We start from the raw sequence: 14,884 nt of genomic DNA, 5'->3' as shown, positions 1-14,884 counted from the left end.
AGCTGCATGGCAGTAACTCTGCAAAGAAAGCAACCCACACAAGTGCAGTACACACGTGCTTCTACTGCTACATTTGTATGATGCTAGAATATGAAACAAAGGCATTCATTCAAAGTAGTTATATATAGTTCCACACATGGTACTTGAGCTGTAATATGTATAACAAAAGCAGTCAAGAGCTGCTGTCAGTATGCAGTTTCACCAAATTCTGCTGCCCATGCTGCTGCTGCTGCTGCATCAGTTTAAAATAGTATGCCCTCTTTATCGTGTTGCCTGCACAATGCAGACCCAGCTCTCTGGTGAGTCCCTAAATATCAGTTTTGTCTTCTTTTGTGATAGTAACTGCTGGTGAGATTGTGTCATTCCCATGGGGCCTCATCCAGTGATCCAAAAGCTTAGTTTGGGTTCCTCTGGACTTAGTCCAAAAGTGGAAGGTCGAATTTTTAAAACAGTATTACTGAACCAGTATTACTTAGAGTTGGGATTTCTTTTTTATACATACTAAATATGAAACAGGGAGGAGCTGTCTGTTGCACATACTTTGCCAGAAGGAGGAAAAATGAGGATTACATACTCAGTGGTGGAAAAAACTCTAGATCTTCGGGTGTCCTCCAGTTGTTGCCAGTGTGAGAAATGTGTTTGTTTTAGCGTGACATAGAATGGATGTAAACATTTCTTTTTAAACCTCCCTGTGTGGCCACCGCAGTTGTTCTGGATGATGGAAGCCACTGACTTTCTCCCTTAATTGGTTATGGAGTTAACCCAATATATTTTTTTGGAGGAGGACAGAGATACCTTTTCTTAGGCAAATACATGGTTGATTACCTGGATATGGAGACTGAATAATTGAGTGTAAAACAACTGCCACAGAGTGCTGATTTATTGGGAGAATCCTTGGAGTCAGTTTAAGACTGTGGTTCCTGTTTGTTCCCTGGACTCTAGTGAGGATGAACATTGACAATGCTTATGTATAGTGGCAGTTTGGCAGCTGGGAAGCAGCCAAAGAAAGAATCAGAGGACAGCCCAGTCCAATTTACTGTGCCATCTTCAGCAAAGTGGGTTAGTTGTTTTGACTTCTTTGTTTTTGATGTTTTGGTTGGTTGCTTGTTTCCTTTCCCCTGTCTCCGTAAATGTGGTTCTCCTTCAGTAAAAGTGGGCCAAAGTAGGAACTGTTGAAATGCACCTGTTGAAAAGATCCTGATGAAGCAGTGGGCTGTGCTTGCTGGTGGGGCCCAGCTGCTGTGTGTTTAGATGTGCTCTGGGAATGCCTTTCCAGGTAATGAGCCTCAGACCTTGTGACCTTTGCTTAGAGACTTTTTTGTTCAAGGCAGTCTAAACTGATATATGTATTTAATGTTTTTTTCCCCCAAGTAATGACGTGTCTCAGTGCTACCTAATAATGTGTTTTCCTCTTCCATCCCCCGTTCACTGTTTTCAGTACAAATGTTTCTTAGGAAATCCTCACATATTTCCAGGGTAAATGTTAGTAATTCCAAGTAGTCACAAATGGGCCTTAATATATTAAACTCTAAAAAAAAACCACAAAAACAAAAACACAAACCCCAAACAAATAAAACCTCAAAACCAAAACACAAGAAGAAAGACTTTTTCTACTTTTTTCTACCTTGTGAATAATAATAAATAATACTTTTTGAATAATAATGAAACTAAGGATTTTCACCCAGGTGAAAGATCAGCCAAACTTTAGTGGCTGCATCTTGGGTGATTTTTTTGATTTTATGACATGATAGTAGGAAGTGAGGGCTGTAGTTCATGTATTGTAGATTCTTGCAGAGCAACTGTGGTGTTTAAATGTGCCTCCACAGAACTTGACCAAAGGCTTTCTTAGGTGTAATGCATCTTTTCCTAAGACTGTCTTCCCCAAGCCCACTGAATGTCCCATTGAATTTGCAGAAGTCTTAATATCGTCTGGCATAGTTCTTGACTATTTTTTTCTGGTGGGAAGTTGGTATGAGTTGCTATAAGTGAGTAGGATGAGAACAAAATACATGATGTCCAAATTAATTATTTCCCTTTCCCTATGTCCTTCTTCCTCTTTGACGTTCTCCTCTGTACCCTAAGGCCAAGGGACTTTCCAGGAATTTATTGCACAAACAAACAGCTATAAATCCTTTTAATATTTATAGCATAATCTAGTTTGTTTTGATGTCTGAGATAGTTTTGGCCAGAGCTTTCCAGTAAAAATAGCACTGTGCACAAGACAGTATTTCCAAGCTCTTTATTCTTTTAAGAATTCCTCTCTGCTTAGTAAACTGTTGGCTTATACTCTGCTTTGAAGCTGCTTAGACCACCCCAAGCAGTCCTTGGCCTTTTAGGTCCAAACACATTGGCTTCGTATCACTGGACAGGAAGAAAAGTCTGGGTTTTTTTCCTTGCTCGGAGTTTTTTAGCTCTGGATTTGCAGGTCCTGTTGGAGGGATGGGTGCAGACCTACCACAGAGGTCTCCTGCCTTTCCCTGCTTGGCCTCTCCTGCTATCTGTGCAGTGGAGGGACAAGAATGCAAGGAGGAATCCAGAAGCTAAAGCAGCAGCCCCTCTCTTCCTTTCTTCTTGCTTAGGAGACAAGCGACAGGCTTCTGATTAACCTCCCAAAATACATGTTTAGAAAAGTTTTGGGTTTGGTAACCGAAGAGATGAGTAATTGTTCAGGTATGTTTTTAGGAGTAATAAAGACAGGAAGTACAAATGTTTAGGATCAGTTGGACCTAATTGTTTCCCACGGGATGCTGCTGTATGGGGCTGGGCATTAACCCTTGAAGCAAGCAGCAGCGGGCCGCTGGTGAGCTCCAGGGCGCCCTCTCCTGCTGTCACTCGAGCAGCTCTCCGGCTTTCTTTCAGGGATGGGCTGGATTTTTACTGTCAGCTTCCTGCTGCCTTGTAGTCAAGTATGGGATTTCTTTCCTCCTGCAGTGTGGCTTTTTTTTTTTTTTTTTTTTTTTTTTTTTTTTTTTTTTTTTTTTTTTTTTTTGTGAGCTGGGAGCCAGGTGAGAGTCACTTCCAATTAGCAGGGAGAGAGGGGAGAGCCTGGTGTGGTGTGTTGGGTCATACACCTGTTTCTCATTCCTTGTGGTCGGATAAGCTGTACTTGATTGCTGTGGCTGTGGTTCCAACAAGCTGTAGGTCAGAACTAGCTTAAGGGTACTCTTGAATAGCAAATGAGTCTGGGACTGGAAAACTAAATAACAAAAACAAAACCAAAACACCCCCCCAAGAAAAAAAAAAACCAACAACAAAGACCAGAATAAAAGGCTAATGTGACAAGATACATGAGTTGTTTTTTGATTTGCAAAGTTTGCATTTTCCTCTGGAAGTGTGGGAACATTGTGAAGGGATGAATGTGTTGCACAGTGTTAACACAGAGGTAGTGTGGTGGAGCCTTTTTTTAAAAACCAATAAGGCTTGGCAGCACACTTGAGCTCCACACTTGACTTCCACAGGGAAGTTTCACCTAGTGCTGCACAGAGAGGCTTTTATTAAAGCAAAGTGGACCAGTAAGCTGGGGCTGTCTGTGACAGGCACTGAGGCAGGACACCCCAAGGTGCTCACTCACAGGTGAATCTGACCACAAGAAATGCATTTGACCTGCTACTGACTGGGGCTGGCTGTGCTTGGAATAGTTGTGGGAAATAAGGCCTCTAGCAGAATGTAGAAGAGGCTCAGGTTTCAGTATCATGACTCACTTTCCCAGTGGTTGACCAAGGAGCAGGGAGTGTGATGGGGAGCTGTGATGAGATGGACTCCTGTTGCTATCAAGAAATGGCAGGGATTGAAAACATACATCACCAGAAATTTGAACCACCCACAGTAGCCAAAGCACATGACACCTCCCACGGGTCACTCCTGCAAATGGGAATTTTTGGTCTAGCTTGCAATGAAATATTTGATGTTTTCAAAAGGTAGAAGATTTTGGGCACCCTCTGGTCTCACTCAGTGTTGGTTGCTCACATAGCTGGCTGTGAGAGGAGACATCTTGTTGAGGACGTGGAAGTCAGTTATAAAATCACAAAAAACATACAAAAGCCATTAGTGGAAGAAGAGTTCTGCTGAAACATGGTTCTCTGGTTGCTTTCCAGTACTCTTGCCTAACTTGCACCCCTAAGACAAAATCTCAGGTAGTACCCTAATGAAAAGTGGCACACTAGGTGACCCCAAAGGCTTACTTCTGTTGTTCAAAGCACCAGGCCAAACAACGTTTTTGTTAATTTCCCTATAGGTCTTGAGTGACTTCCAGTAATGACCAGTCCCTTCAGTCTGTTGCTAACCTTTTCCTTTTGCTCGAGGTACCCTTGCTGAGCACTTTAGAGCAGTTCCTGCATTTGTCACACTTGTGTGCCTGCAGAAGGCAGTGTTGTGTTCAACATGCTTGTGCTGCTTCTATACTTGGGGATAAATTCACATTTCTCCTGCTAAGTTAACAGGGCTTGTCTGTCAGGAGGTTCTGTCCAATGCAGCACTAAGTCTGATCCTTCTTTCTACTTTTTGTGTCAAATCTGATTGGTTTATAAGAGCTGTTTCTGATTTATGACTGAAGGGGTGAAATGAAAATAGGATCTTGTTGGTGAAGAGGATTCAAGTGAACATTTGAACAAATGAGTAAAGGCTGAGGAAATTAGCAAGTAAAACTAGGCACTAATTCTTTATCTTTGAGCAATGTTAAACATAAAATACACCAAGGAAATGTTGGTGTTTTTCATTTTGAGAGTTTTTTTATCTCAGCCTGCTCACTGGAAACTTTTAATATTACTCTCCTACAAGATTCCAGACAATGAGCTGCAGGTAACTGTGGGACACTTACGATCAAGCTGCTGCTTTTTGTGCTGTTGTATTTTGGGAGAGCGGACTTCTTGCAACATCTAGCTTTTCTGTTCCTTCCCAGCCCTCTCACTCTAAAACCAGTGCACTTCAAGTCAGGTGGCTTTCAAAATTATGAACTTGTCACTAGATCCTCTTTTCACTGTCCTGTTGGGTACAACTTTTGAGAACAATATAAAATGGATTTTTAAAGGCGCAGATGCTGCAGTACGTAAGCTCTGGGAGATGTAACCTCTACAGGTTTGAGAACTGGAGCCATTGTAAGGTAACAGATATACTGCTTTATTTAAGATGAAAAGTTGCTCTTCAAGTAGAAATTGGGTTTTGTACTTGGACTATTAAATACAGAAATGCACAAAGCACCATTTGTGTGCCACTTAGTAAAGTTCACGTGGAAAAGCTGAATCATCCAAGCCATCTGACTGATGCACACTATTCAGTAGTTGTTTTCTTCAGCAGACAGCTGGTGATCTCTCTTCCTGTATACAGGGCTTGGGTGGGGGAGGAAAAGGAAAGAGGAGTCTCTGGGCGGGGAGACCTATTGGTTCGTATGTGCAAACTTTATGATTTTCCTGAGAGATCTCTAAATCTGTGGTAAGTTAAAACTATATTTAGAGAATTGAAGAGTCAATATATGTTGCAACTCTGTTATAAAGTGTTTTATTTTAAAATAATAATGCTTTATACATTTTTTAGGCATGATTTGCTTGTTATATTTGAAGCAGTGCTTCAAGGAGAAGACGCGGGTGTTGTCCTAGGGCTGGGGATTGTTCAGACTGCATGGCTTCTTTGCCTCCTGCTTCCCTCTTGAAATCAGGAGGATAACTGTGAGATTTGGTGCCTCAGTCACCAGCCAGAAAATGGTAACTCAATTTGTCTCTTGTGCTGCCCATGTTATAAACTTCTTAATACCCAATCTACATGTTTATCTACTGAAGCTCAGTGGTAGTGAAGGGTTATATGCTGGAAAAACTCCCAACTAATGAGACAGACAGGTGACAGAGTTTGGGGGAAACAGTAGTTTTGCAGACACCCCCACACATACTCCATGCAGCTACATCTTTATTTTCCACATGTAGGATGCATCTTTTTCTGTGGGATATTTTGTTTATATTGACACTGGTGAAGAAGTGGATTTTTTATGATCTGTCCCTTTATTACAGTCTGTCTTTTACCTACTTAGATTATAAGAAAGGTCTTTTTTGTAGCAAGCACATCTCTCAGCTGTAACTTCCTGAGCATGCTGGGTCAGGGACTTAATTGGCTTCTATTGTATTTAATAGTGCAGTTCAAAGGGTCTAAGGAGCAGCAGAATGGAAAAAGCAGTGCAGAGAGGCCAACAAGATCTGAGCAAAGCCTGACTTTTCTTTCTTTGTGTTTCCCACCACCCCCCCCAACTGAAGAGGGACACAACTAGCAGGCATTCAGATTTTATTTTGAGTGTATACCAAACTCTGTGATTGCATGAGAAATGAACTGCTTGGGAACAGATGGCAAATAACTTGAGTTTCTAACCAGTGCAGGAGAGATTAAAAAAAAAAGGGGGCAGGGCTCTTGTTCTCAGCAGATTCTTCAAGAGAGCCTCTCATTGTCTCTGCTAGGGGAGCACTTCCATTCCTTTTGGTGACTGTCACTTCAGTACTGGCAGTGCCTGTAATAACCTGAAGTACAGGTAGTTCCAACTGGGGGAAAGAGCCCCCTTGCTTAGAAAACATTGGCCTTTGAGGAAATATTAAATCAAATTATGTTTCATAGTCATAAGAAAATGGTGACTGCGTTGGTGTCTTTAGAACAAACATTCAAGATATGTGTAAGAAATTTGTAGGACCAATTTTTATAGGATAAGAGACAGTAGGCTTAAATTACATCAGAGAGCTTGAATTTGGTCAAAAAAACTAATATCAAGGAGAGTTAAGCACTGCTTTGAGATGCTGAAGGGAACTGTGGAACTTTCATTATTTGATGTCTCTAAGAACAGGTTAGGCAGCCTCTATAAAGAATAGCCCAAGTATAATTGATCCTGCTGGGAGGAGCAGACTTAATGATCTCTTGATGTCTCTTTACATCTTTGCAGAGATGTGAGTAGGCCATATGTAATTGCATCCTGGTAGAGTTCATCAAGAGCTTTCAGGCCCTTCTGGATAAAAGCCACCATACACACTTCACTATAAATGTAGTGAAGTTTTGATGTTTAAAGGAGATTGAAGCAATCGAATGCATGAAAAGATTCAGTTCAGTGACACCACACAGGAAAAAAGGATAGGGAGCAGTAACATACAGAATCATTAATTTTGCAGTTTTGTAGTTATCTGGAATAAAATCATCATCTCCAATTATGATTGTCATTCCTTCAGTTGAGGTACTTGCAGAACACTGGAAAAACGTAGCTATTTATTTTGAAGAACTATGGGGTTTTTCCTCTTAATAAAAGGAAATTATTAGGGATGCCACTACACTTCTGAGTCTTTAAGGGAAAGCACTTTGATAGATCTAAAAGATAGTTTAGCCTTTGAAAATGAAAACAACTGATCTATAATATCTGCTCTTTCATACTGCTTCCTTTGAGATGATAGGGTTGAAAGACACATCCCCACACCCTTGCCATTTCTAATACAATCCTTAATTTTTAAAAAGGAATGTAACTTACGGACAGGCAAGTTAGTTCTGTGCTTTTGGAAGTAGCTTGTTTCTGTACAAACGTTTCCTGTTAAACTGTGAAGCAAAAGAGTACCCACCTTCATCTTCTTTCAACCCATGGGTGTTCCGGGTATATGAACTTTGTGGAAAGGCACACAAAGGGCATTATACTGAGTAATTAATTTCTCACACAGTGTAATTCGTCAGTGTCCAGAGTCTTGAGAAAGCAGCACCAGATGCCCTGAATATTTTGGCATTCAAGTCTGTAGAAAGCTCCAAAGAGGAGGAAGTGAAAGAATGGTGGCAAGTCTTTTGCAAGCAGTTTTGGGGATGTGGGACTTCATTTGCACATGAGTGCGACAGCTCTCTTCAACAAAAAGCATAGTGGGAAGTGGGATAGACTGTGTCTCTTCTACCACTCACAGGACTGAGCCATCTGCTTTTCCATGTCCTCATGGAACAGTGTCTACTCTGGTATCTTTATCTCTCCTGTGGACTATTTATTCTTTCCATAAGTAACACATATGCTTCTTCAGACCTGTCACTATTGCCCTCACTGCAATTAAATTACACTACACATGAAACCAATAGTTATTTTAGGAAGCAATAGCTGAGTCTGTGCATCAGATTTCAAAATATATTCTTGGCAAGTTTTCAGATAATCCATTTATATGCAGTTATAGTGCTTTGAAGATATAAAGTGCCACGTTACTGATAAGTACTGATTACTCATTCAAATAAATGGAAATATTTTAATCAGGGCATTTTCAACATGACTTGTACTGTGAAAAAGAGCCTATATAAGCATATTAAATAGGTAATTTATTAGTGAGAACAACCTGTGATTAAGGGCGTTGTGTTTTAATTTTTGGGGAGAATAATATACATAAAAAGCAAAGTAGCAATGCAAGAGAGTAGCAACCTGATAAGCTAAAAACCAATCACTAATAACCTTTGTTTTTCAAAGTATACATAAAGCTACAAATGAGATGTTTGTGTCTCTTCATGCCTGCTTGAACCACAGTATAATTTTGAGTAAGATGGGGATGCTTAAATATGTACTGCCTGAAATGTGGCAGCCTTTCCAGTTGGTCACTTTTAGAGTCTACCTACATGTCCTATGGGGCTAGAGTAGCTTTGCTCTAGAATTTGTCATCAGTTTTCTGCCAGGATCCTTCCTTCTCCTTCTTGCAGTAATTTTTTTTAAATTATTATTATTTTTATGATCTGCTAGCACTCTGGCTGGGAGTGACAGCAAGTGACTGGGTTGTTTGCCAAGAGGCTTTCTGGTGTCATACAGGAGGTGTGTGAAGTGTTGCAAGGTCATTCTGTATCTACCTGACTTTTGTATGTGTGTGCCATTATATGTACAGTGAGTAGAAATAGAGACCAGGATTAAGGTACAGTGTTATGCTATATTTGTTCAGGAAGGCTTCTGAGAATTATAACCAGATCTTTCATGGTTTTGAATGCGGTTGAACACTACACTGTTGCTTACCTTGGAAAGCAGGATTGGATGCCTCTGTGATGAGGAATGGAGCAGAATATCAGACTTGTTGATATGTGTGTTTATCACCCTTGACAATATACTTGGGCAGCATAAGTGGTGAATGTTTGATGGACTATGGGAATACATCCATGAAATGATTCCTTGTCTCTTTGTTTTTAGTGCCAGGACTTGTTTATAGTGGAGTGTGCCAAAGTTTACCTCCAATTAAAAATGAGGAGAAGCAACAGTTTACCCCATGGTAAACATTACTGTCTGCCAGTTAGTCACAACACCCACAGCCTTTTTAATTGATGAATAAAATGCAAAGGTGTAATGTAACTGGATTTTCCAGTCTGATTTCCTAGTTTCATTAGAATTTGCCTGAGCTTTATAGAAGTATGTAAGTATTTACATGTGTATATGTCTGAGTATATGTATATACTCATGTATTGAATTCTGTTTAAACTACTCATATAATATTCATCAGATATGTAATGGCACAGCTTGTCAGCTCTGTCTTTCAGAGTCACTATTTCACCTTTGCTGAAAACTTTCTCAAAGAGATTAGACTCAGAAACTCTAGTCAAGGCACACGAGTCTGCTGTTACCATATTTCCCTGTCCACACACCAAGTCCTCTTACAAAGCAGGTAAAACCAGGCACAAGTGAAAGCTTTAGTGATGCAGGTTGTGTGTAACTTGTCCCTTTATGCTTATATAAGAGGTATGTTTCTCTTGTGTTTTTTTTTTCTTTAAACTGAGAATATACAATAATAAATTTTTACAGTCATTGAAGTTATAATGCCTATTGAGTAGGTATTTAATTCTTTTCATGTTTGTCTACACAAAGTTCAATGCAAAACCTATTTTTGATCATTGCTCTTCTCTTTCTAGTGTAAGGGTTACACTCAAAGTGCAGCTGTATCTGTCTGCCTTTTTAAAGAGGTCAAATTGACATTTAGAGTTGTGCTTTGAAAAAACTGCTGTGACTTCATGACCTTTCTAAAACTGGTATTCTCTGCCTTTTAAATAGAGACTTTCACTTGAAGGAATTTACAACAGATTTTCTTCTCAATCCTTCACACTTAAATCCTGGCCTCATTCCAGAGTGTAGAAACTAGATTTGTAATTGCCTTATTTACAAGATAGGGTTTTCCCATCTCTTTGTTTGCTTAACTTGACAGATTGTAGACCATCAGGCGCCAGTTAACCTTCTTAAAAAAAAAAGTGTTATTTCAATTCCTTTTTTAATAAGGATCCATTTTTTCTCCTGTGAAACTATAATCAGAATAGAACAGAAAAAGTGGATTATTCTGAATTGAATTTGTAATACCAGAGGATTGTAGTTCACAGCAAAGAAAAAGGTATCCTGAGCCAGACAAAGTTTGATGCCTGCAGGGTCCATCCACACAGCGCTATCATTATGTGATGTGAAAGCAGGCACAGTGTGGTACCACCACTGAATCTCCCTCCTCCAAGATTGGCACCAAGTGACTTCCCAGCATTGGTACCTGGTGGCATTTTCATCTGTGGTACTGGTCAGAAGGTCTGTACGGGAAAGGTCTTTCTGTTGGATGCAATACTGCTTGGTGTGTGCCTGATAGAGCCTCCTTGCCCTTTCCCCTCCACAGAGGTACAGCTGGAGAGGTCTAGTGCTTTTCTGCAAACTGCAGCATCTTTTGTTGGAAACCCTGACAGGTCCTACATCAGTCTCTGCTGGTTCTGGCCCAGATGGATACTTTTGTGCAAGCATGCAGATGGCGACTACCAAAATGTGTATTTTTTATGTAGCATATTCTTGTTTCACGTTCTCTAGATTTATTTCAAATGGATCCTTGCAAAAGGCCAGTCCTCATCTGTAATTTCCAACGATGTTGTGTTGCTGTATTATTTAACTTATTTTTCAAATATTGTGTAAGCAGCTGGCACTTGCAGTCTGACTGGTGGGGTTATCAGGCTTTTGTCTGTATGACTCTCTGTAGGAGGACAACACAGTAATTACTCAGCTAGCTGGGCTGCTGAGGGGTTGTCAGTGATGACTAAGGCTAGTTGGATTTTCTCAACCCCCTCTTGTTTCTTATTTCAGATAGATTGCAAAAATATTCCAAATGGTACAAATTGACTTGTTTGTAACCCGACAACAAGCAGATAATGTATAACAGCCTGTCATACAAGACCTTTAAAAAATATTTGCTTCCATGGTTTCCTACTTGGTTTTTTTTGGTGACATTTGACTGCCTGGATGAGCTGTGTTTTTCTCTGCTCCCTGACAAGCTTTTGCAGTGGGAAAAAGCTGTTTTATTGTCCTCTGTGAGTAAATGCCAGTATTCATACAAAATACAGACTGTCCAGTCATGCACGTAAATAAAAATACATTCAAGGTAATGATGATGAAAAAAAGAACATACATAAGTCAAATGGATCATTTTCTGTAAATCCAGACAATAGTGAGGTCTGTAGTTTAGTTTAGGCCCTGGTCCTGCAAACATTTATCAGTGCATGGAGGCATTTATGTAGCACTGCTGACTTTTAGGACTGCTCGAGTTTATAAGATTAGTCCAAAGACTATGGAACCCACAGAGTCATTTTGTGAAATCTCATCTAGTTTAATATGTTACCATCTTCAGACTGTGGTTGCATGTATTTTGTATTTCCTAGGCAAGGGAAGGCCACCCCAGAGGTGAGGAGCTATTAACTGGGAACTGGCAAGTTATGAGTGCAGGTCCCAGGGCTGCTTGCAGCCTGCCTGCCTTCTTGCATCTCGGCCTTAGGAAAAGGAAGGTCATGGTGGAGAAAGTAATGTTTAACATTGTAAAGTCTTGTAACAGTGAAAACTTTCAGAAGTGTGAGGCAATCAAGAACTAACTGTGGCTCTTTGTGTTTCCTGTTTGGGGTCCACAGGGTGACTGACTTTTTATACTGGATGTAGCTTATTGCAAGGTTTGAATGCAAAACTTCTTATAAATTCCTTTGAGTTTGCCATTGGGAATGGAACTTAGAATGTCTTGTTTGGCCTCATTCACAAGCTAGAACAACCAAATATAAAGGTTTTTGCAACTAAATCACTGTTTAAAACCATTCTGGTAGACAAGATTGAATTTATTCATTCTCTACCTTTTTTTTTTTTTTTTTTTTTTTTTTTAAGAAAGAGATTTAAAGCATGCATATGTTTAATATGATGACAAGGAGCATTGATAGTGTTTTATAACTATACCCCTCTTTTATACCTTGAAGGCTTGTAAGCTGTGGTCTCTCAGCAGACACTGAGCAGGAGCATAATGCTCATTCTTAGGCCATCATTATTGTTGAACTGACTGAAATGTGAAAGTCCAAATATCTCTTTAGGGGATAGTCTCATGCTTTATCATGTGCATGTGTATTATCGAAATTCAGGTTTGATTGATTCCATGCCAGTGAAAAATAATGTATAGCTGAGTTGTAAAGGAAACCTGGATACAATGAATAACAAGGAAAGAACTTGAAGAGAAAAAATGAGAACAGGAAGCCTAATCTTCAGCTTTTCTATATATAGAAAACACCTCAAGGGTAAGCACATACTGTTTTATATAAATACATTTAAAAAGTGTTTTGTAGGCACATATTTTCAGTGTGTTGTCATGATCAGAAACATATGTAGACCCTGAGAAGTTATGTGAAGCATTCAGAGCCCTTGCTCATGCACATAAGTAAAAGCTATGCATGGTGCATATGAGTGTAAATATTTAGCTGGAGGAACAGCCACATAAGAACTACTTCAGAGCCATCCCTAAGTCAGGAAGCCACAAATTATAGGTCTGAAATTTACCACATTGGCGTGTCTACATAAACAAAACCAACTGGAAAGATAGGAGAAAGGAAAAACACATTTACAAATAATATCAGATTAGAGAAGAAGAAACATACTAAACCCTTTTCTTGGCTCTAATCAGAAGGCATGAAGGTTATTACAGGCAGGAGCTTGCAGACTTCAGCTAAACAACTTCCTGATGCTGAGCATGAGTCTTGAATTTTATTTACGTGTATGCATACAATCATGGCTTTACACATAATCATTATTTTGATAGAGGCCAAGAGGGGGCATGGTTGGATTTGTTTTTTCCCTTTCCAAGTACATTGTCATCATCTTACTCCCTCTTTATCTCTGCCAAGCCTTTGGGATGGGATGATGTCATCATCTTTATCTACCTAGTATCTACCATGATGAGCCCTTGATCCTGACCAAGGGTGTTGGCTGTTTCATGAATGTTGAATTGAGAAGCAGCCATAGGAAACCTGAATTTCTATTGCAGACAGCAACACTTCAGCTTGAGTAAATACAACTGATACTTGTAAAACCACTGAGACAACTGCTAGTTGTCACAAGGCCTTATACAGGCATTGTTACGTCAGTCCTCTTCCAGTCCTCCCACCCTTAGCCTACGCCAGAGCAAGCTCCCAGAGCTTCTTTCCCTCCTCAGTTGTCACACTTACAACTTGGACTCTGCTGCAGCTGGCCTGATGGAGGCTTGGAAAAAGTAGCTGCCCTGAATGATTGACTGCTTCTCGGACCCGGATGTTCCTGGAACTGGAGTAAGAATAGCAGGTAAAGTGCAATCCTTGGAACTGAAGAGTAAGAAAAGAGGGTGTCACTAGGTCTGAAGAGAGAAAGCAAAGAGACTATGTATGTTTGTCTGGAGTTGTCTTTCTGTCTCTCTGAAGAGACTCACTGAGCAGAGGTGTAATCGACTCTCATGTGGAGCATCTCCACGTGGTAAAGTCTGGCACTCACCTGTCTCCCGCTCAGGTCTGGGAGGTCTGTAACACAGCTGGTGAGAATGTAGCAATAATTGCTGCTCTTCCCAATGCAGACTTCTTGGAGCTCTGCCCATGTCCTCTGCTTCATCGACTTGGAGGATGTAAGGGAAGAAGAGGAGAAGGGAAAGCGTTATGTAAGTTGAGGAAACTTCCTTACTATCTATCGATGTCTGAAACTTTTACACAGTGGGGATAAAAGGAAGAGTGTACTTGAGACTGCATGTTGTGAAACTAGAATTGAACACTCAGGTTCAGCTCTGTCGCCTGGTTTCTCTGCAAAGAAAAATATGAGGAAGTTATTCTGTAATGGAGGCTTGGTGTAGGGAACTCTCTTTCTGTGGGACCAGGATGGGTAGGTTTAAAATGTTTAGTTCCATCCTTAGGCTCTGCTGTCAGATCATAAGCAGACACTTCATATAATCCTAAGGAAAGTGACTGTCAAGAATGCATCGGCACTAATGATGGAGCATTGCTAGCACCTGGACCAGAGATGTTTTTGTGGGAGGGTATCTCCTGTTCTTGCTCCAAGAGCTGACTTTTGTGTCATTGTAGCTATGGCGTTGTCATCAGCTCATTAACTTAAAATCATGAGAGTTTGGTCAGCAATTTGCAGTCTTCTCATACTTTTATTTCCTCTGGTTGAAAGGCCAACTATTGCTGTTAATGAGGTAGATTGATCTTGATTGGCATTTAATAACCAATACTGTTTTGGGTGTTACCTGGGTTCTACAATCCCCACATCTGGGGAGCGAAGTTCCCTGGTGTTTTGTGAATTTACATCTGCTCTTCACAACACTTCCATCTGCAGGAGAGAACAGCCATTGAGGAACTGAGACAGAGGTAAACCAAGCTTGCTCAGCACTGCAAAGCAAATAGGGGAATGGAAAGCCCTTGAATTGTAAACAAGTGATATTCTGCAGCTGGACTATCTTACCTGCTGTCAATCTCCTAACTTCAGTGGCTGTGGATAGCTCTGTAGTACATGGCAGTGGTTGCTACCAGTTATTCAATCCTTGAAATGACCTCTGCTTGATGGGGTTCCTGTGCCTGCAACAGATTCATCTGAACTGTATTTAATGAAGAACATGCAAAAATTGTCTGCAAATTAGCCCTGAGAAAAACATCCAGTTAC

General features: G+C 40.4%; 1 protein-coding gene across 1 annotated transcript in view; it reads left to right on the top strand.

Annotated features, from left to right (window-relative positions):
* Nucleotides 1–5,400: 5,400 nt before the first annotated feature.
* Nucleotides 5,401–14,884, top strand: part of IPCEF1 (interaction protein for cytohesin exchange factors 1) — an 82,889-nt gene continuing 73,405 nt past the window's right edge. The window contains exon 1 of the mRNA XM_050314745.1: nt 5,401–5,696. Coding sequence (XP_050170702.1) covers nt 5,694–5,696 — 3 coding nt within the window. The 5' untranslated portion in view covers nt 5,401–5,693. The remainder of the gene's footprint in view (nt 5,697–14,884) is intronic.

The sequence above is a fragment of the Myiozetetes cayanensis genome, unplaced genomic scaffold (genome assembly GCF_022539395.1).
Source record: "Myiozetetes cayanensis isolate MyiCay16 unplaced genomic scaffold, myiCay2020 scf2-11, whole genome shotgun sequence".
Classification (NCBI taxonomy): Eukaryota; Metazoa; Chordata; class Aves; order Passeriformes; family Tyrannidae; genus Myiozetetes; species Myiozetetes cayanensis.
This window is presented reverse-complemented; position numbering and strand designations above follow the sequence as displayed.